This window comes from Balaenoptera acutorostrata, chromosome 5 (assembly GCF_949987535.1).
Source record: "Balaenoptera acutorostrata chromosome 5, mBalAcu1.1, whole genome shotgun sequence".
Lineage (NCBI taxonomy): Eukaryota > Metazoa > Chordata > Mammalia > Artiodactyla > Balaenopteridae > Balaenoptera > Balaenoptera acutorostrata.
Window position 1 is genome coordinate 1,490,811 of NC_080068.1, and position 22,139 is coordinate 1,512,949.

The following is a 22,139-nucleotide window of genomic DNA, read 5'->3' on the forward strand; positions in this document are numbered from 1 at the left end:
CCTTTTACACGGTGAAACACCAAAATACATTGTTATTAATATCTTTTTCTTTTGCTTAGATTGTTGGGGGAGAGATGAGGGGATGGGCAAGTTGAGACAATTTGTTGAGACAAAAGTGTTCTTTTTTTAATTGAAGCATAGTTGACTTACAGTGTTTCAGGTGTACAGCAACATGATTCATTTATATATAGATATTTTTTTCAGATTCTTTTCCATTATAGATCATTACAAGATACTGAATATAGTTTCCTGTTCTATACAGTAGGCCCCAGTTGTTTATCTATTTTACACACAGTAGCACAGAGACAAAAGTGTTCTTATATCCACCCAACTGAGAGTTCATAATGAGAGGAAACACATAATTGGTATTTGGAAAATGAGCAGCTGTTTACCTACACAAAGAAAATCTAAGTAAGACAGTTACACTTTTTCAGGCCATGAAAATCCAATCCATTAAGTTTGCTAAATCCCAGTGAAAAACAAACAAACAAACACACAAAAACAAAACCTTTTAAAGACTCTTTTATTCAATTTCTAAAACCATGTAAAAGTCCTAAACTGCACCCTGAACACATGAAGTGATGTGCATGGAACAACACCTGACACGTTTTTTTGTTCAACTTTGATACACTCATAACATCAGGACAACAATGTTATACTATACCAATACCTCATTAGTTTTCATGATTTAGAGATATGCTTCATAAGACTGAACTTTGTATTTGCAGTATTACACAGAGAGAAGACTATCATTACTTTATAAGCACCATTTTTCCTTTATTTGCCCACCTCCCAACATCCAATCTCAATATATGCATAGTTACTTGCAGAAATATGAAAAAATTCTCATTTTATTGACTCCTTTTAGGTACATCCCATCAAACTGCAATACAGAGTTGTCTAAGGCCTATTAAATCATTGACATTTTATACTAAACTTCATTTTTCTTCTCTTTTTTTTTTTCTTTCTATTATGGTTTTCTGCCTTTTCCTCTTCAATTCTTTCACTTCCATACCCTACTTCCCTTTTTTTAATTGAAATATAATTGATTTACAGTATTGTGTTAGTTTCAGGTGTACAGCAAAGTGATTCAGTTATACAGACATATGTATCCACTTTTTTCAGATTCTTTTCCATTACAGGTCATTACAAGACACTGAGTACAGTTCCCTGTGCTCTACAGTGGGTCCTTGTTGGTTCTCTGTTTTATAGACAGTAGTGTGGATCTGTGAATCCTAATTCCTTTTTAACCAATGGACTCCTTAGTGCCAAGCTTGCCTGCTCAGTATTTCAACTCCACGTGTTCTCCCCATGATTTTACACCAATGACCTTGCTTCCCGCTCTGGAAGGCAGACTCTAAGGCGACCCCCAATGTCCGTCACGCGTCAGGAGCCCCTGCCTTGAGTGGGTGGAAGCTGTGACAAGGATGGGGTATTACCCCCATGATCACAGTTAACTCTGAGTTAACCAGAAGTTAGAGTATAGGAAGAGCCTCACCTAATAGGGTGAGCCCTTAACAGAAGCCGGCCCTTCTTGATCTTAGAAATTCCAGGTGTGAAAGAGACTCAACGGGGGGAATTCTGTGTGGTGACCTTGGAAAGCGAGCAGGTTGTGTGCCCAGGACGTGGGGGGCCGAGAGGTACCGAGAAAGAGGGGGCTTTATCCTGAAACCTCAAGAGACCTCGGTGAATCGGAGGCAGGCTCTTCACCAGCCTCCAGAAAGGAATCGAATCTCGCTGATAACCTTGATTTTAGTCTTGTAAAAACTTGGAGCAAAAGCCCAGTCTCCCAGGCCTGGACTTCTCAGCTCCAGAGCTGAGAGCAAACAGGGTGTTTAAAACTGCGGGTTTGTGGTGATTTCTTACCTAACAGTAGACAATTCATACACCCTCTGTTGTGCACAAAGCTATTTGATTTGCAAGTATGTCTTTTTGCCCTTCGTTCTTCAACGGCACTTAGAGTAATTGTAGCAACTTTTCGTTTACTATTTATGTGACTCAAAATACATATTTCACACTGATAAAATGCAACTTAAGAATATGCTCTAAGAAACTTCTTGAATTCAAAAGACAATGCCAAGGGTTATTTATTAGTGAGAATATGATTAGGGTTAAAGAATACCTGTTTTATTGTTAAAACACCCCAAATAATTTTAACAAGGTGTAGTTATGGTTCTTAAAGCAGCTTTTTCATTCTCTTAAACTCAGCTGTTTCAACAGTGAGTCTGTTAAGTATGATTTTATATTGTCTAAGACAAGATAAAGACAAATATAATTTCCTTTGAATATATACAGTGCATATAATGGGGAATATCATCATATTAGTAAATATGCCTTAAGTGCCATAGGATGTTTAAATTAAATAATTATTATTTATAATTATAATTATAACCTGTGCAAAAGCATGTTCCCTCTTATGGGGGGGCTAATGTTTGATATGGCCATTGGTTATATTAACATATATCAAATAATCAATATCTCTCCTGTGCACATAATTTAGCACCAGTATATCTCATAAGGACACAGAAGGATCTATCAAGTTAGATGAATTCTCTTCTATACTGACAATTTTTTAAAGAAAATGATTAAAATCTACTATTAAAATTAAATTAATATATTGTCTGTTTTCAAAGATTTCTTTCAAAAATGAGATATTTCCCCACTATCTAAATTTTAATACAATAGCCTACATATTTCAGAGGTATTTTAGAGCAGTAGCTTATATCAAGAGTCCTTCTCATTTTGGCAGCTAATTTTTTTTTAATGAATTAATTTTTTCCAATCAAATTTATTAAAATTTATTATTTGTCCCATTCTGTCTCAAAAAAGAAAAAAAAAAAGAGTGCCTTATATCATCCACAGCACTGTTTACAAATATAACAGTGTTTACGCTTTCATATGCGTAAACTACATGGCTACTAAAAGATCTGAATTCTATTTTTATATCTTCAGTCAAAAAAGCTCATGGCTAAAACGTATATACTTAGATTGTGTTTACGTCTTTATTTTTTCCTTTATAGTTCACAATTCCATTAAACTATAATTAAGCATAATTTAAAGACTGAAAATCTAGGCCTTATTTGTGGTAAAAGAATTGTAAATTTCCTTTTAAGTTAAATTGCTGCTCCCCCAAAATCATCTCAGAACGCAGTGAGGTTTGCCACCAAATACATATGATTTGCACACGACTGTCAACGTTACATGTAAATCTCAAACAACTAGGCCTATAATCGAAAAGAAAAAAAAAACAGAAGCAACAAAGAGTAGTATCTACCAAAATAAGACTTTGCATTCGTAGTTCAGTTGCTTAAAAAATCATCTTTCCAAACCCAGAACTTTACTAGGATTTTAGGGATGAGACAAGTACCTATTTTATGACTACTTTATTGAACGTTTGCTTTTCCTAAACAATGGACAGTACACTCAAAGAAAGTACCAAAGAAATGAAACAAATGTTTGTCAGCAATCATTAACATATCTACAACATGCTCCTTGCAATGCACCCTCAACAAGAATAAGTCTTGTTCATCCAGATAAGACAACGTGAAAAGTGAAAATATATATATAAACACTAAATTTTAAAAATTAAAATTAACACCATTTCGTATTATCCTTCCCAACCCTCCTTGAGGTCAGAGTATTGAAAACTAACATGAAATAACAATAGAAAAGGAAAAGAAGGGAGATTAATAATATGAATACTGTAAAATTGTTGACTATGTTCACATACAATTCAGTTATGAAGAATCATTACACATCTGTATGTATTCAATAAGTTAACAGTAAAACCAAAGCAATTTCATAATATTTGCTATGCGTTTCAGACTGTTAGCCCCTTTAAAAGTATATTTATTAAGAATGAAAGAGGGAAGGAGTAAGAGAATCATGAAAAGCAATAAAAAAATTTAATGCTTGAAAAGCTGTATTATTTAAAAAGATAACATCAAAAAAGAAGTTTTGTAGGGACTTCCCTGGTGGACCAATGGGTAAGACTCCACGCTCCCAATGCAGGGGGCCCAGGTTCCATCCCTGGTCAGGGAACTAGATCCCACAAGCACGCCGCAACTAAGACCCGGAGCACCAAAATAAATACATAAATAAACATTAAAAAAAAAAAAAAAGTCTGTGGACAAGATATAATTCCTAAAGAAAGAGAAACCATCCATGTCCTTCTCCATGCTAATGCTTTAAGTTGGCTATAGCAGAAAAGACCTGGAGGATTAAGAATGAGGTAAAAAGAAAGGCCTCCAGTTTTGGTTTAGCTTTAAGTTCTGAAGAGTTCCGGTTCCTGTTCACATAGGGAGGGCGCAGGGAAGTGTCCCCATAAACTGGTAGATTTCACAGGTGTCTCATGAGATTTCTGATGCGTTTACTTCCAAATATATGTTATCTTCAAATTGCGCTAGAAAAGGTATTTCTTTTTTTTTTTCTTTTTTTTTTTTTTTCATTTGCAGTGGCTTCTCTTGTTTTTTTTTTAAAGGATTTTCTTATTTATTTATTTATTTATTTATTTATTTTGCTGTGTTAGGTCTTCGTTTCTGTGCGAGGGCTTTCTCCAGTTGCGGCAAGCGGGGGCCACTCTTCATCGCGGTACGGGGACCGCTCTTCATCGCGGTGCGCGGGCCTTTCTCTATCGCGGCCCCTCCCGTCGCGGGGCACAGGCTCCAGACGCGCAGGCTCAGCAATTGTGGCCCACGGGCCCAGCCGCTCCGTGGCATGTGGGACCTTCCCAGACCAGGGCTCGAACCCGCGTCCCCTGCACTAGCAGGCAGACTCTCAACCACTGCGCCACCAGGGAAGCCCCTAGAAAAGGTATTTCTGTAATAGTCAGGCGCACCTATTTCCAAATCCTTCCTGGTCTTATCTGTGCTTTGGTCTGTTCACTATTTTTTCTTTTTTTTTTCTTTTTTTGCCTATGATAATCCTTCTTTATCTTAATCTTGCTAGTTTTTTATATGGCTATTTCCATTTTCAATCTCATTAACTCTTAATTAACAAATTTCACTTTTAACAAATTTAGTTAAAATCATTTAACATATATATACATGCACACATACATACATATGTACATGTATTTGTTGCTAGTTTCACTGGCTCCATAAATTGGCAATTTTTGCCTAGAAAATCCAGAGTAATCTCACCTAATCTTACTTGATTCTGTAGGGAGAACGTATACTTGAACTCCACAGCGCAAACAAATCTCTCTCCATAAATTCCAAACTATACAGAAGTACCTTGTTTTCATGCTTAATAGTTTAAATTCTGACTAAACACAAAAGTACAATAATACTTAATACAATAATACAAAAAAACTGAGACTCAAGTTTGTGTTTTCTTATTGGCTCCGTCTAGTTTCCCATACTTTAAAACAATAGCAAAATAAAACAAAGACAATCAAAGAAAGTTAGTGTTGTCTACCTCAAACTCTTTACAAATTGCAAAAATAAATGTTCACTAAGGAAAAATAAGAGATTGCTATATTAAGTAAGCCATAAAAACAAATGCAATGATTTAAAATATGCCCAATTGAAATTCTTGAATTTATTCCAGAAGATAATCATTTTATTCCTCAAGGGAATGAATAGTCAAAAATCATAGGGCTTCCCTGGCGGCGCAGTGGTTGAGAATCTGCCTGCCAATGCAGGGGACACGGGTTCGAGCCCTGGTCTGGGAGGATCCCACATGCCGCAGAGCAACTAGGCCCGTGAGCCACAACTACTGAGCCTGCGCGTCTGGAGCCTGTGCTCCGCAACAAGAGAGGCCGCGACAGTGAGAGGCCCGCGCACCGCGATGAAGAGTGGCCCCCACTCGCCGCAACTAGAGAGAGCCCTCGCACAGAAACGAAGACCCAACACAGCCATAAATAAATAAATAAATAAAACCCCAAAAGTTTAAAAAAAAAGAAAAAATAAATCATATATTGAGAACCTATTATGTTTCATGCGCGGTACCAAGGGCTTGGGACATCAGAGCAAGACAAAGCCTTGTCCTCTTAACGTGACAACTTCTAGGACTGTAATTTAGTATCATTCCTAGACTAGGTATTCTAGTAAATACATATTCAATTATCAAAACCCACTTCAGATGTCACCTTTGATGGAATGTAATCCTTAATTCCCTTTGTACATTCCTTTAGGGCTGCATTTTTTAAAATTTATTTTATTGAAGTATAGTTGATTTACAACGTTGTGTTAATTTCTGCTGTGCAGCTAAGTGATTCAGTTATACCTATATATACATTATTTTTTATATTCTTTTCCATTATGGTTTAACCCCAGGAGGCTGGATATAGTTCCCTGTGCTATACAGTAGGACCTTGTGGTTTATCCTTCCTATATAATGGTTTTCATCTGCTAATCCCAAACTCCCAATCCATCCCTCTCCCACCCCCTCTCCCTTGGCTACCACAGGTCTGTTCTCTGTGTAGGACGGCATATTTTAATCACCACGTGTGGGCCGACGTTTCTTTCTTTTCTGCCACACCGTGAACTTCTAGTGAGGTAGAAAATCGTCTAGACAAAACTGATTTTGAAGTCTGTAACCAGTGTCTAGCTCTGTGCCTGGCACACGACACCACATAATACATATTGTTAGTATAAAGAAACTTGATATCTTGGAACTTGGCAATAAAACAGTTTCAACATTCCATCCTTCATTCATAAGTTTCCAGAGACTATACATATGAGAATAAGAGGCTTTTACAATGTACATTCCTCCCCAATTAAAGTCCCTTAATTCATATTTTACTCCAAGTTCATCTATTATAACCTACATATATATTTCAGCTGAAGGTGACAGATTACTCATTACTGAGATTTGCCATTTTCTTAACATACTAAATCATTTTAAAATAAAACGTGTTTTATAATTTTACCACACTGAGAATGCCACAATTATTGTCATTATTTTATCTTAACTCTGAACTATGAATCAGTTGATAATAAAAATCTGTTATTTTGGGACTTCCCTGGTGGCGCAGTGGTTAAGAATCCACCTGCCAATGCAGGGGACACGGGTTTGAGCCCTGGTCCGGGAAGATCCCACATGCCGCGGAGCAACTAAGCCTGCGCGCCGCAACTACTGAGTCTGAGCTCTAGAGCCCGTGAGCCACACTGAAGACCCAATGCAGCCAAAAATAAATAGAGTAATTAATTAATTTTTTAAAATCTGTTATTTTAGGCAAGACACTTGATACCAGGGTTTATTTTTTTATAAACTAGAGATAATCAGAGACTGTTTTAAAGTTCATGTGAAACGATGCTCGTATAAACTAACCACCTTGATAATTACAAATCAGTATGTACGTGAAGGAGAAACTTTGTCCATCATATTCGGCCTAATTCAAACACAGTGAGAAAGAAAATTTATTATCAGGTATCCAGTTTTTGTGATGTTAGTAAATATAAGATTGCTATGGAAGATAAAGCAAAATGGGTCAATGTGTATAAGGAATCCAGTTTCACAAAGATCGAACTGATGAAGCAAGAAGCAGTAATTTTTCGGCAGTGATGCAAATCTCTGATCCCTTCTACAGGTTGATTGAAGAGGAGGAAAGAGGATAACATTGTAGAAATTATGCCATTTGCTTGACTTGGCACTATCTCTAAAAAGAGGTTTGAATTCTTTTGTATCTAAAAAGAAGCAAAAGAATTCAGCCATAAGCCTCCTACCTACCTATGAGCAATGGTAAGAAACGAGGGCCCATGTTGAGAAGTTCAGAGCAAAACTTCCAAATGCAATGAGGGAAAGTTTACCCATGAGCATCTACCCAGCATCCGTCCCCCTGCCCACCAGCACCGTGAAGCAGCCCTGGTTGACCCAACCCAGAAATATGCCTGGAAAATCAACACGAGTCCATTTCCCTCAATGCATGGATGGCTCGAAGGGGCCGATCAGAGTGAATCCAATGGCTTTTTTTTTTCTTCCCTCAACAGTTGGGGATTAGACCATGTTGGGCGCAGAAGTAAGGTCCAGAGCTGCTGTAGCCAATAAGCTGTCATATTAGAATCCAGTCTGATGGAAAAGTCAATGCACAGAAGTAGACAGACACACAACAGTACAGCAAAGTGGAGCCAGATCCCAGCTCAAACCACACAGTAAATTCAGCCCATCTCTGGGCTTCTCAGGTACATGACTAAACAAATCACTTTTTACTATTATTTAAGTTAGAGTTAAGATTTTTACGCATGCGACTAAAATCAAAATGGGCCGTGGTTCAGGCCCATTATCCTGGCGTGATTATTACTGGTGTTCCCTGTTCATGCTTGAAAATATCTGGATTAATGTTACAAAGGACACGGCAAGTAAGATCTATAAAGTTCTTCTGCTATTGAGGCACGAGATATAGAAATGGTAATGATTTGACAGCATGGTATTTTAGCCTTAAGGTAGTGGTAAAAATAACCTATTTGGGTTTTATACAATGGGGTATGACATAACATTTTCAGTGAAGGCTCAATTATGGGAGACACACTGGCAATAATCTTCTTACCTCTTACGCTGCAGGATAAATCGCCGAGTACATAAACACAGAATCTCCTTAAAACCTTTACTGCACACCAATTAGTAACGAATATAATTCTATACACACACATTACACACACCATTACACAGAAACATGTTTAGGCAATGCTATTAGTTTTTATTCTGCATTAAATTGTGCATTATTTTACATACCACAAGGCGGCTAAAACCAGAATGTAGAACAGAGACAAATGAGGAATAAAAGAAACATTCACTTTAAAGATTCACTTTTGATTTCATTTTTTCAATATTTAATTGACTCTCCTGTTGAATTAAAACTATTATTCAGTGTAGAAAGTTTACATTAAATACCAGGAGCTCTGAAATATTTTAAGCAGCGAAATGTATTTACGTGAAATATTATGACACACGATTAAGCGCAAATTCATATTACTTAACCTCTAAACAAACAAATATGCTTATTTAAGAAAAGATATGTCCAATAAAGAACCTAATCCATTTGGAGACTCAGGATCTGTCAGTATATTGTATCTGCACTGGACGTATAATTTACAACATTCAGATGGAATTTACCAGCAATTTCAAACGTGGAAAGCAGTGACCTATTTCTTTGTGAACACACAACGTCTAGATACAGTAGTGACACTTTGACGGGAAGATGTTTAAAATGCCTCAAGGAAAATAATAATGACACAGTAATCAGTACAGACTTACTCGTTAAATAAGGCCATTCGTATATGACTTAAGTGAATTTTTAAAGTACGTTTAAAATTCTCTCTTATGTTAAACTCTGAATTAGGCAAAATAAATGATTTCTAAGAAACAATAAAATAGGAACCTATTTCAGCCTTAGTATATTCAACCATCATCAGTGTTGAAAAATGAGACTTTGCTGCTTCCTAATTATATTTATCATTAAAGATGAATGCATATAATTTACAGGTAATGAGCCTATGAGTTTCTTATGAATAACATCCAAAGATAGGAAAAATAATAAATTTGGTCACTTCTACACAAATCGTGTCCTCCCATCTTATGCTTTAAATGTTATTAATTAAACACTCTCAATAATGGCGAGCGTTTGGGTTTGCAGCTCTTTCCATAAGCAACATTTGAGATTTACAAGTTACATCTGCAACAGGACGTTTGGTTTCAGTAGTCATTCCACATCAAGATGGCAGGAATAAGTGAAAAGCAGTTACACTGGACGTGATTGCCCTTCACAGGCCACGTTTAGGCAGACTTATGCTCATGAATATTCCAACCATTCTGCCCTGCTGGAAAACATCACCTCCCTACCCCACCCTCCACAGCCAACAACTGTCCTCAATCGTAAAGTGATGTTAGAATGTGTATAAAACACAACTGGGAGACTTAAAAGAAGTGGAAGTCACAAATTAATAATATCAATAAAACACATAATTTTGGTGGGGAAATAGATTACTTAAATTTTATTTCTCAAAGCAAAGGCATTTTTTAATAATGACCAGGAGATAGTAAATCATGCCAAGCTATTTCATCTCAGCTTATATTATTTTATCATCTAGTTGGGCTATTATAAGGGAGTAAATAAGCACAAACATGAAGATGTCGAATAATTGGCCTGAATATAACCATTAGCAGAATTCTTCAGCAACAGCTAGTTGTATGACAATAGTTTTAAAATCAAACCAAAGATCCAGAGTCGAGCAGTCTAAAAAGAGGAGCTGAAACACAGAATGGGACAGAGTCAAGAAGGTACATATTTTGAATTTTGAATACAGTTTCAAAGCAGGAACTGAACTGAACGTTACAGAGTCCACTGGAAGTTTCATTTGTGAGGAGGGATGATTCTCTGACACTCCTTATCACTGGTCCCTTCAACATTATTCACAAATACCTACTCCCCTAGCTTCTGATCTCAGGAAAGACTCTGAGGATACGTCTGTCAGATTGGATGGTGTCAGATGCCACAAGAAGATTAAGAATCCTTCTGCATGGTATTTGCACTGTTTACGTGAGTGTAATCCCCAGCCAGCAAATGGACCAGCTGCATTCGTGACCTCCCAGCAAGGGAACAGACCTGTCTCAACAGAGCATTTCCTTGAAAATTCTTGCCCATGAAATCTGATTTTGATGCTGAAAGCTCTCCACCCATGTTTCCTATAAATCCATCCATTCCTCTTCTGAAAGAAATCGAACGTTGTCCAAAGAAATGGAACAAAGTTATGGAAACACATGCCAAGGGAGTGAGGGGAAGCAGGAGAAAACTAACAGGAGAAAAAGTACAAATTGTACTTAATTTAATTACAGCAACTGTAGTAATACTAATTATCTTGACATGTGGCTATCTCTCTTATTTTCCAGTAGAGATCAGCCTTTTTAAAGAAAGATATTCATAACAGAAGCCTGAAGAACAACTATACTAATCACTTAAAACGCATGATTTAAATTTACAGAGATCTATTCCTGCACAGACACACAAACCGTCAAAATATTTATTTTATAGCAGTCATCATACTTTCAAATTTGATTGCAATGTTGTAATCCTGTTAAAAGTCAACCGGAACAAAAGATTTATGATGGGGAAACAACATACCAAGAAAAAGCCCCTGATATAAAAAAAAAATGCATTAAGACTTTTACTCAGGAATTAACAAGAACCTTTTATTCGGTAAGTTCTGCGAAAGAAAGTAAGTATCAATGAAGGATGGAAAAAAACTCTGAGAAACACCAGAATAATCAATTACACTTTGAGAAACACCCTGCTACTCTCTCTACACCATAACAGCCAACATAATATGCCAGGGGACGTTCCCTTGAACACATCAGAGAATACACAACTGAGAACAGAGACATTTCAGTAAGCATGCTGCAGTTTGCAGATTATTAGGAATATGAAAACAGCCCTGAAGCAGTGGCACAAGTGGACAGACATTTAGAAGTACAAGGATGTGAGAGGACTCCCGCTATGAAAGGAAAACAGTCAAGTCTACACTTGCTCGTGTCGAAGAATCAGGTAAGAATGTGATCCCACCTAAAGAAATTCTCTGCTTTAATAGGGTTCATTGTATAAACCTTAATCACGTGAGATTATGTCAAGCGTGTATAAAGAAAGTTTAAAATGGAGAGTAAATAAAAGATATGTTCCGCTTACCTTTTAAATGTTTTTTCTCCTCTTTTCTATGCCAGTCCAGATGCTTGGGGATAGTTCCTCCCTGCCAGTAGATGGAGATAGTAAAATTGAGTCTTTTGGTGACCTCAGATCCTAAGCTAGGGGGTTCAGAATCTTCAGTTTCAGATTTTGGAAGTAAAAATAGTTTGAATGATTGAGAAGACACACAAAGCTTGTAATAAGTGTTATCTGAGTCAGTCAAATGAACTTGCATTCATGGTCATTCATAACAATCTATAAGGGAGAGGTCTTGGCTGGCATAGAAAAAAATTAAAGAAAGAGCATTATTTTGTAGGATATATTCCCTTAACGCTTCATTCTTCCCAGATCTTGTGCATTTACTCAACTAGTATTTATTAAGCAGCTACTCAAAATTGCAGGTTACAGACACGATGTTTCTGTATACATTATCTCTTTAATATTTTTAACTACCGTGTGAAGCAGTAATAACTATCCCCTATTATCTTGTCCCAGAAACTGTATTTTTAAAAGTTCCAAATGGTGAGCTGACTCTTGCTTGCCAAGGTTCGGTGGTCCACACGACACTTAGTTAATGGCTTCTCAGATTTAGGCAGAATTAAGTTTCTCCTTCCTACTGATAAAGGGACCTTGAATCTACCCCTTATCCTCTTCACAAGTAAAATCTAGGTTTCAATATTCTTCGTTGTCCTGTTGTGCCTCGATTTCAACAGAACATATTCTGGGAAACTAGGGCATTATACAACCACTTAAACAAGAGTAATAGCAAATTTGTTCGAGAATGACTGACTAAAATAAAACCACCCTCTGTATACAAGTCACTGTAGTCTTTCTGCCCAAATGAACACACTAATATTTATATACCTCTTTCTAGTTCTTATAAATGATGCTCAGATTACAAAATGTTTTCTTATACACAGGTTTCTTCCGGCTACCTCAACAGCCTGAAAGACCAAATGTATTACGCAAACTTTATTATTGTAAAAATAGAGTTAGTCGTCACAGTAAGTTGGCCACATAATTTCTTGCCCAAACCAACACATTTTTAAGCCTGAAAGAGGGCAGTATTATTAACTGTGTCAGGACCACAGATATAAACCAGGACGGTCCCCAGACAACCTGGGCACATGGTTACCCTAATGACAAATGACAGCATTAACCTTCAGTCCAGGTCTTTTGTGTCTAAATCAGGAAATCTTTCACCCTGAACATCTGTGTGATGAATTCTTAAGTGTATGTTTTCCTCTTATCATCTTTAGTCAACTCAGCACACCGAGTAGAACTTTCTGTTTTCATAAACTTGGTAATACCTATTACTTTCACAGTACTTTATTTCAAGGTAAGTTAAAATGACAAAACAGCAAAAATCACAATCCTAATAACTTTCTCTGTTTAACCACTTTTTAACAGGTTATTTGTGAGGTCTTTCTAATACTACCAAGGAATCGGGAGACATTTTTACCAATTATTGCTGATTTGCTGGATTCTAGCTCCATTCCAGTGCTTGGACCAATAAGTTTGACATTAATTCTACCTCTAACTATAAACAGCTTCCAGAATTTGGTACTCCTTAACAAATGATAAATTCCTTATTAATTGGGAGAAGATAAAAGATCAATTAAAAGGTACTTTAGTCCATCGACCGATGAATGGATAAAGAAGAAGTGGCACATATATACAATGGAATATTACTCAGCCATAAAAAGAAACGAAACTGAGTTATTTGTAGTGAGGTGGATGGACCTAGAGTCTGTCATACAGAGTGAAGTAAGTCAGAAAGAGAAAAACAAATACCGTATGCTAACACATATATATGGAATCTAAAAAAAAAAAAAAAAAGGTCATGAAGAACCTAGGGGCAAGACGGGAATAAAGATGCAGACCTACTACAGAATGGACTTGAGGACATGGGGAGGGGGAAGGGTAAACTGGGACGAAGTGAGAGAGTGGCATGGACATATATACACTACCAAATGTAAAATAGACAGCTAGTGGGAAGCAGCTGCATAGCACAGGGAGATCAGCTTGGTGCTTTGTGACCAGCTAGAATGGTGGGATATGGAGGGTGGGAGGGAGACGCAAGAGGGAAGAGATATGGGAACATATGTATATGTATAACTGATTCACTTTGTTATAAAGCAGAAACTAACACACCATTGTAAAGCAATTATACTCCAATAAAGATGTCAAAAAAAAAGAGAGTGCTTGAACTGGTTTTAAAAGTTTAGCTCTTAATTCTCTTAATTTTTAACTCAGGGAAATGGACAGTGTAGTTTACTATGGACCCAAAAATAAAATAAAATTTAAGTCAAAAAAAAAATCAAAAAAAATAAAAGGTACTTTAGCATTAGGGTTAAAAAGTATAGAAAAATGAAGCTATACTAAAAGTAAAAACTGCTTACCTTTCACAGTGAGTGCTGTCTCACGTATATATTCATTTACTTACTTGATTATTCAGTTTTTAAAGTATTTGTGTGTAATTTCATTAACAAACTCCAAAAGATCACGGATGTTGCTTAGGTTTTTGTTTTGCTTTGTTTTCATTGTTTGCTTTTTTCCCTAAGGTATCCACCCCCCCAAAATAACACAGCACATCCCCCAAAACAGACACTTAATAAATATTTGTTGACTGGCTGAGCTGTCCGGAGTAAAGGCCCATGTTTCAGCTGCAAACACATTTACAAAGAAAGTTCAGTAGATAAAAAGGATGGCATGTGGGTAGACTCCTGGCATATTGCTGCTTTCTGAAGATCTCTGGCCTTTAGAAGAATCAACCAAAATCCCTCACATTATATGCAAAGACGCCAGCAATCTACTGCCACACCATCAAAGCTGTTTCTATGGAATTGAGTTATACTAAATTCATATTTGGAATTACTTCACCATATCTCTGAGATCTCTCAAAGAAACCTTCAAGCAACTGTAAGATTTCATTCATAGAGCATCATATTCGGGGAAGAAACTCTTTTTCCCTTTCTGAAATCAAAAGTCAAGTACCTATTTTAAAAAATAAAATCCCCATTCTCTTGGTCAGACTTTAGAAACACATATATACGAAACACGGACAAAGTTGAGATTTTCACCTCACAATTCCCTTTCTTACACGATTCCAAGATCAAAACGTGTTTTAGTTAGCTTTATGCTTTCATTTTTCTGTGCCAGATGAGAGGTATAAAAGGTAATGTTAAGAACTGATTGTGAGCATTATGGGATGGTGGGATAATACAATAGCACCATTATGGTGAAGAACTGATATAGGCTGGTCTATACAGAATATAATAATGTAGGAAGTTGTTGAGACAAAAAACAAACCTTGATATAATTTGCTAAATAATGCCTATAATCCTCTGTTCCTTTACAATTGCTCCAATTATAAAACTAGGATTCCTCAAGAATGTTGAACTGATGAACCAAGTATAACAAGAGCTATTTTTTGATCCTTTTAAACTGTGGCTTGAGAAACTCTTGAGAATCTGATGAAAGATATGAATGTTCAAGCCAGAAAATTATATATCTAAATACAGACTCTCATAATTTTCACAAAATAGCATATAATTTCAGAGTATCCATCCAGCCCCTAGAAACTATCCATGCACCTTTTATCTATGAAATCAAGGCTAAGAAGCCTTTGCTCAAAAATAACTTGTCCATTATAAAGCAAAACAAACACAGAACCATTTTGATAAAACAGCATCAGTGCAAAAAAGCAAACAATTTAGCCATCAGGGATGAAAAAAGAAAATTATTCTCAAAGACTAACTTGAGTTTTGGAGTAAATAAAATATATACGTATGTATACATACATACACACACATGTATACATATATACACACACACATACACATATAGTAGGTGTAGCATGTTTTTTACATAAAAATAATGACAATATTTCAGACTTCCAGTGTAACTGTATAGAAGTGTTTAAAATATTTCCTGGAAAAATGTATCTAAAATGTGTAATTTAGAACAATCTAAGAATTCTTTACATTCACTTTTCAGTGATATTCTTCAAATATTCTCTTTTCTGGAGAAATTTTAAAGATTTGTTATCAAGAAATGTATACAAAAACAGAAATAGACTCACAGACATAGAAAACACATTATGGTTACCAGAGGGGATAGTGAAGGAGTGGGGAAGATAATTAGGAGTTTGGGATGAACACACACACACTACTATGTATAAAACAGATAAACAAGGTCCCACTATATAGCACAGGGAACTATATTCAGTATCTTATAATAACTTATAATGGAAAAGAATTGGAAAAAGAACACATATATGTAAAAGAAATGTATACATAAAAGAATATAAGATAGTATTTTAACAAGAAGGATTGTTTACTATAATAGTTTATAAGTGCAAAGGACAGAGCAGTTACCAATGTTTGAGCGCTAATTGTGGACAGGTAACTCTCAGGCACTCACGTGAACTGTCCTACAGCAATACTGTCAGGGAGTTAGTAGAAGGAAAGAAATCATAAAGATCAGAGCAGAAATAAAGGACATAGAGACAACGAAAACAATAGCGAAGATCAATGAAACCCAAAGCTGGTTCTCTGAGAAGATAAACAATATTGAGAAACCTTTAGCCAGACTCATCAAGAAAAAAAGGAGAGGACTCAAATCAATCAAATTAGAAATGAAAAAGGAGAAGTTACAACTGACACCACAGAAATACAAAGGATCCTAAGAGACTACTACAAGCAACTATATGCCAAAATGGACAACCTGGAAGAAATGGACAAATCCTTAGAAAGATACAACCTTCCTAGACTGAACCAGGAAGAAATACTGTTAGGGAGACTCTGGTATCACTGCTCCACCAAGGAGAACACTTCTAACTTCTAACACATCATGAGCACAGAGAATTAAAAAATGGTATTTATGAATGTGCCCCCCCTGCCCCCAGGGAAGATGCTCCCACCTGGGCATGGGTTGATAACAAAGCTGCCTTCTTCTGGGGCAGCTGTAACTGTACCCTTAGGGTGGGTAGTAACAGGAGTTCACGTATTTTGAAATGGGCTGTGGTTCTCCTGAGCCACGCAGGGGGTCAGATAGCATGAAACAGATCTAATTCAATCCTAGATCTTTGGTGACCGAATTGATAGTGATTCATTTTCAGAAGATACTTAAGACAGCATTAGAAATTTTCATCTACTTTTGGTTTTAACAACCCAAAAGCCCGTTCAGTCAGGCTGAAAAGCAGTAACACAAAGATTGCATATGCTGTTATTTTTTGCTTCTTCAAGAAGTGTTATAATGTAATTAAAATCTTCCACCAGACTTTCTATTTCATAAGGGAGATTAGAGAAAGTTTAAAAACACAACAGTACTGTATATATTTAAGTTCTCTGTAGGTAGTTGAATATTTTACTCAATCATATTAACTAAAACAGTTTTCTCTTGACAAATGTACAGTACGTAGGTTCTTTCTTTAGTGAGCATGGTACAGAAAATGTATGGGAAAACAGTGCATGGTGAGTACAAATTAAATCAGCATTGGATTCAGGCCCATGTAAGGCTCTGGAATCATCATCATTCTCTACTTGTCTCTGTCGAGTGTAAGTGAGGTGGAGAAGAGACTTCAGAAACTGTGATCTCCTTCGTATCTTTCATATTCTCCTACTCCATAAAAAGTATAGCACGCAGTAGAGTATAAACAGTCCAATATAATAAAAATACTAAAAAGCAGTTAAATTATAATTTAAAAAATGTCTTCACCCCCAAATTTCATGTTTTAGTCAAGAATAAAATACCTTAGCATACATATGAAGTTGACATGTTTAGTAAATCATGGACAGAATATATTCTAAGTAGAATTAGACTTCAGAGCTATGCCTAAATGTTGCAGTCAACAAATATTCATTGACCGTCCACTGAGTTCAGGGCGTAAGACAGGAGCCCGGCTGCTGCAGCCTGGTGGGCCCGGGCTCACTGCTCCACACTCGGGTGTCACTTACTTGAAGTACAACGCACTAAGCAACAATGCTAGGTGACCCTTCTACCTCTTGAACTAAGTGACTTTGAAAGGCATAGCCTAAGTCTCCATAGTCACTTAAGGTCTCCGTTTGCTTCAGGAGACAGTGGTGGCTGGTGATGGTCCAGGTGGAAGTTGGCAGAAGCGCTATGTGGACGTCACGGCCAAAGCCAAGTGTTCGTGCCTATCAGTTCAAGCGAACCCAGCCACCAAGCGTCCCACAGCCGGCTCTGACCTGAAGAAAAGCAGCAAATCATCTAGAGAAGGCTTAGAGAATTGACAAATGCTCACTATAACCTCAGGGGGTTCCTGTTTTAAGTGATATGTCTCTCTTGCTGTTCACAAGCATGTGATTATAGCTAGTTTTAATATTTTAAACAGAGTTCTTAAAATTAAAACCATAAACCCCCAATATGAAAGAACTGATGCAGTGCTAAGAATCTATGGAAGTGTCAAAGTAAAATGTGAAAGTTAAATTCAAGCCCAAAAGACCAAATCATGGGATTCGCTGACAAAGTAATGTCACGTGAAGAAACTGCATGAATAAATATTTTGTGGCAATAAAGGCAGGATATTAAATACTATGAATGTCATGCAACTCCCAGCCAGACCTGTCATTAAAAAGAAAAAGGAGCATTTTGAAAGTTCAAATGGAATATTTTTAGCTAACGTAAAACTAATTCTTGAGCTGGGAACTTAATTCTTTCATAGGTCATTTTAAAGTCAAATAAAATTTTATTACTACAAAAACACATTTTTCTCAAAATGATTCCTGTGGAAACACTGCTATTTAAGGATTATCTGTCACCAGCTTTGAAAATGTAAGTGCATCTGTTAAAGAATCAATTTAATAATGTTTTACAATGAACAAAAAACACCCAAGGAAAAAATGGATATGTAAAAATAACTTCCCAAAATTAGAAGCATACTATTTTTTCATACATTTTCAGAGACTGATTTTATAATAGTTTGCTACCGACCACCAACGGGACGATACGTCAGTTACCGATTGCTCTTTAACTGCTTCGTTTCCTTGTGCCATCTGGTACCACTTTCTACTTCCTTTCCTACTTTAGATATCTTAGATGCTACAGAAGTGCATCCTCTTCTACCTAGAGTTCCTTCTTCTCCAAGAATCTGTCCTCAGTATTCTTTCTATGTTCTCAAATCCTTGGCGACCTTACTTCTCGGACCGAAGTCAGTATCTTCCACACACATATGCTCTTTGAATCCAGAGCAGTAGCTCCGAACTCTCTCCCAAGCCACAAAATCACACTCCCAAGTGTCTGACTAGTCCTGTCAATCAATATATCCTACTCCAAACTTATGTGTAAGGTCTAGATCCTCTTCTACTTTTTTTTCTAATTTCTATAAACGGAATCACCATTTCACCAGCCAGTTAGCCTCTAAATCTCATTTTTTACTTTAACTTTTGTGTATGACACTACATGGCCAATTTAATATGATTGAGACGATTTTAAAATAAAACGTGGCCTAGGACATGGTTAGTGCTCAATACATACTGGTTACTATCGTGTCTGCAACTGTCTTCGGTATGGATTACTCAGTTTGATCAGACAGCAATCTGCCTCTTCCTGCTCTGCGAACAGAGTTTTGCCCCCTGCGACTAACAGCATATTCGTGTACTACTTGGACATACCTATAAGTGAAACAAATCTTCTATATTAACATCAATACTGATAATCCCATACCTCCTTATGGAATAAACTCAGGAAGTAAACATATTTCACCAAATATGCCTCTTCATGTCTGGTTTTATCAGAGTGAATTTTTAAGTGAACACAATTAAGAGGGAAGCTGTTTCTGATCTTTTTTAAATGTTGGTATGGTTTTTTCACACACACATACACAAAAGTTTAATATTAGTAGTCAAATTTTGAGTCTTTCACGTCTTATTTAAGAAACTATATCTTATAAGGTCAAAAGGATATTCTTTTATATTTCACTGCTGAATGTTTCTTAAAAAAGGTTTTTGTGTATGGTATGAATCATGTCTAATTTCATTAATTTTCCCATATGGATGGCCAATATTCTAAACATTTCTCTATTCTCTGTCTCGCAAATCAAATTGCTGTATGTATATAAATCAATTTCTGGTCTTTCTGTTCTTTTTCATTGTACTATGTGCCTATTCTTGTACAAAAACACCATATGGTTATTACGTCTTTATAATAAGCTTTACTGCCTTGGCTAGTTACTCATGGCCCTTTACATCTTTACATCAGTTTTCAGATTAGCTAATCAAGTTCCATGAAATTCTACAAGAATTTCACTGACATTATGCTGAATTTATAAAATGATGGGAGGATACTTTACGTAACTGTAATGTTAAATTCGCCCACCAGTAAGCCTGGTATTTCTCTCTTCATTTATTTACAGCTTATGTATTCCTTTCTTTTTAAGACTATTTGAACAACTCCAAAGACAGCTACTGAAAAGGTAAGGAACAAGCATAAAACTGCTGGTAAGTGTTCTCCTGTCAGCTAGGAAATGCCAGTGTCAGATTGGTGACAACATCCCAAAGCCAAATCCAAGGGTAGGGAATCAAAACAGATGCACAGCGGAGAAAGTAACCGCTGCATACGGCCCTCAAAACCGTCAGCTGCCAAAGTGTTCTAAATCTTGGCTCGCTCCCATCACCAGAAGAGACACTGTCTCCCTTACGCTGCCTGCACAGCTTTAACAGTTCTCCAGCTACTATTTCAGTACAATTTCAGTTATCTTCACAAAGGTCTCACACACCTTCTTTCAGATGAACTGAAAGGCAGCAGTTGTGAAGTTGTCACGAATAGGAGTTTTTCACGCTATTTACAATGGCTTCTTCATCCGCTGCTTTCAGTGTTTTCCTCAGTACTTATCTGAAATCATCTTATGTTAACAGGCATTTGCTTCACTGCCCTTCTCTCCCTTCCAGAAGGTGGGTCCCTTGAAAGCTGGCATCCTGCCTGGACTGTTTATTGCTACCTTCCCAGCAACTAGAGTAATACATTGTCCATAGGAAGTGCACAGTATGTATCTGTTGAATTAATAAATTCATATTCATCTAACAGTATGCCTTAAATGTAACTATACAATAGTCAGACTGTTTGTCTTCACAGTTTTATAGTTTTGTGATCCTGTTATCCACGAAGAGGATACCAAAAGGACTGGAGTCATAGCCAAACCAGGAGAGTCTACTGAACAAAAATAATTGACTTACTTCCCCAGTTCAGGCCTCCTCCTACTTCTCCTTCTCTTCACTTTTTTCTACCCATTTATTACACTTTAAAAAGTCTTTTTTTTTATCTCTCTCATTTTACCTTAATAGGATTTTCTTTTTCCTCTCCCCAGTTATCTCACCCAAAGGAATTTCATTAGGACAAAAGTTTAGAGTGTTTCACACAAATTTCATAGTGTTATAAAGCCCCAAGGCTGAAGTGAACTTAAAGCAATGTTTTTTTGTCTTAAATATGGAATGAAAAGGTGAACACAACACAGCATTATCTTCTGCTTCTAAGAACTGTCCTCTCCAGCACGCTGTCTCTGTGAAACTCACTCTTCCCCATAATCTTCTTGAAGGTGTTATCCCTGCCGTATTTAAATGGCTTTTATTCTCTTCACCTACAGATAAATTGATATTACAAAGTTGTTTCCACAAGGCTTATTACAAACTTATTTTTTTAAAGGAGAAATATGGAATGAGTGCTTCAAAAGAATGCTCAGCCCCTATGCCACTGATACGTAAGCACCATGAAGATTAAGAAATCCTTAATACAGAGCCACTTCCTATGGGGAACTAAATGACTTTCTCACCCATCCATGTTCACACAGTATTCCAAAGTCTAGCCCAATTTTAATGCCATTTATTTGTATATTCTATCTTGCTATAGTTCTATGACAACAAAAGCTATGCTTTATAAAACGGTTGCAAAGTTTCTTTGAAGAAACTGGACAAAGGAAACAGTAAAGGGGAAAAGATCATAGAAAACACTGAATGCTGAGTGATTCAAAATACTAAAAGTCAACGTGGAGGAAAATCCTGTAGGTCAACAGAATAACGGTTCACAAGCAGAAGCTTTTTTGTGTCGAGTGTACGGTGCAAAGAAAACCAACGTGGGGCGGAAAAGGCCATAATGCTCAGTATTCCTTCCAATAAACCGCTCAGTCTGTAGTAGCAGCTGCAAATTCTCTTAGGGAGATGCCAACGCAAGAGTTTTAATCAGCTGAAGATGGGATGTGTAAGAAATTCCTTGCAAATCAGAGCACGAAGAAAAGAGACAAACGGAAGGAACTGGAACAAATCTAGGCAATTTATAGATGAAAAAGCCTAAAAAGGATTAGATTTAAAACTATTTTCCTGGTAAAGACTGTAAATCATGAAAACAAGCAAGCAATCACAAGGACCCAGTAAGGCTAAACAAGAAGTTACTGTGTCATTCTGAGTTTTTGTTTTACACTTTTGGTTGAAGGTAAGAAATGGTGCAGGTATAATAATTTTTAAAAAGTGAATGAAGAAATTGACTCTTTTAATGGGCCATGCATAAG

The 22,139-nt window shown here is 36.6% G+C and overlaps 1 protein-coding gene across 4 annotated transcripts in view; it reads right to left on the bottom strand.

Moving 5' to 3' along the window:
* PDGFC (platelet derived growth factor C) overlaps positions 1-22,139 on the bottom strand; it is a 218,303-nt gene that overhangs the window by 91,111 nt on the left and 105,053 nt on the right. Inside the window, exon 2 of one of the 4 annotated variants that reach the window (XM_057546248.1) lies at positions 11,621-11,681. The exons of the other annotated variants lie outside the window; for them this stretch is intronic. Coding sequence (XP_057402231.1) covers positions 11,621-11,681 — 61 coding nt within the window. The remainder of the gene's footprint in view (positions 1-11,620; positions 11,682-22,139) is intronic. 4 annotated transcript variants of the gene reach the window in all.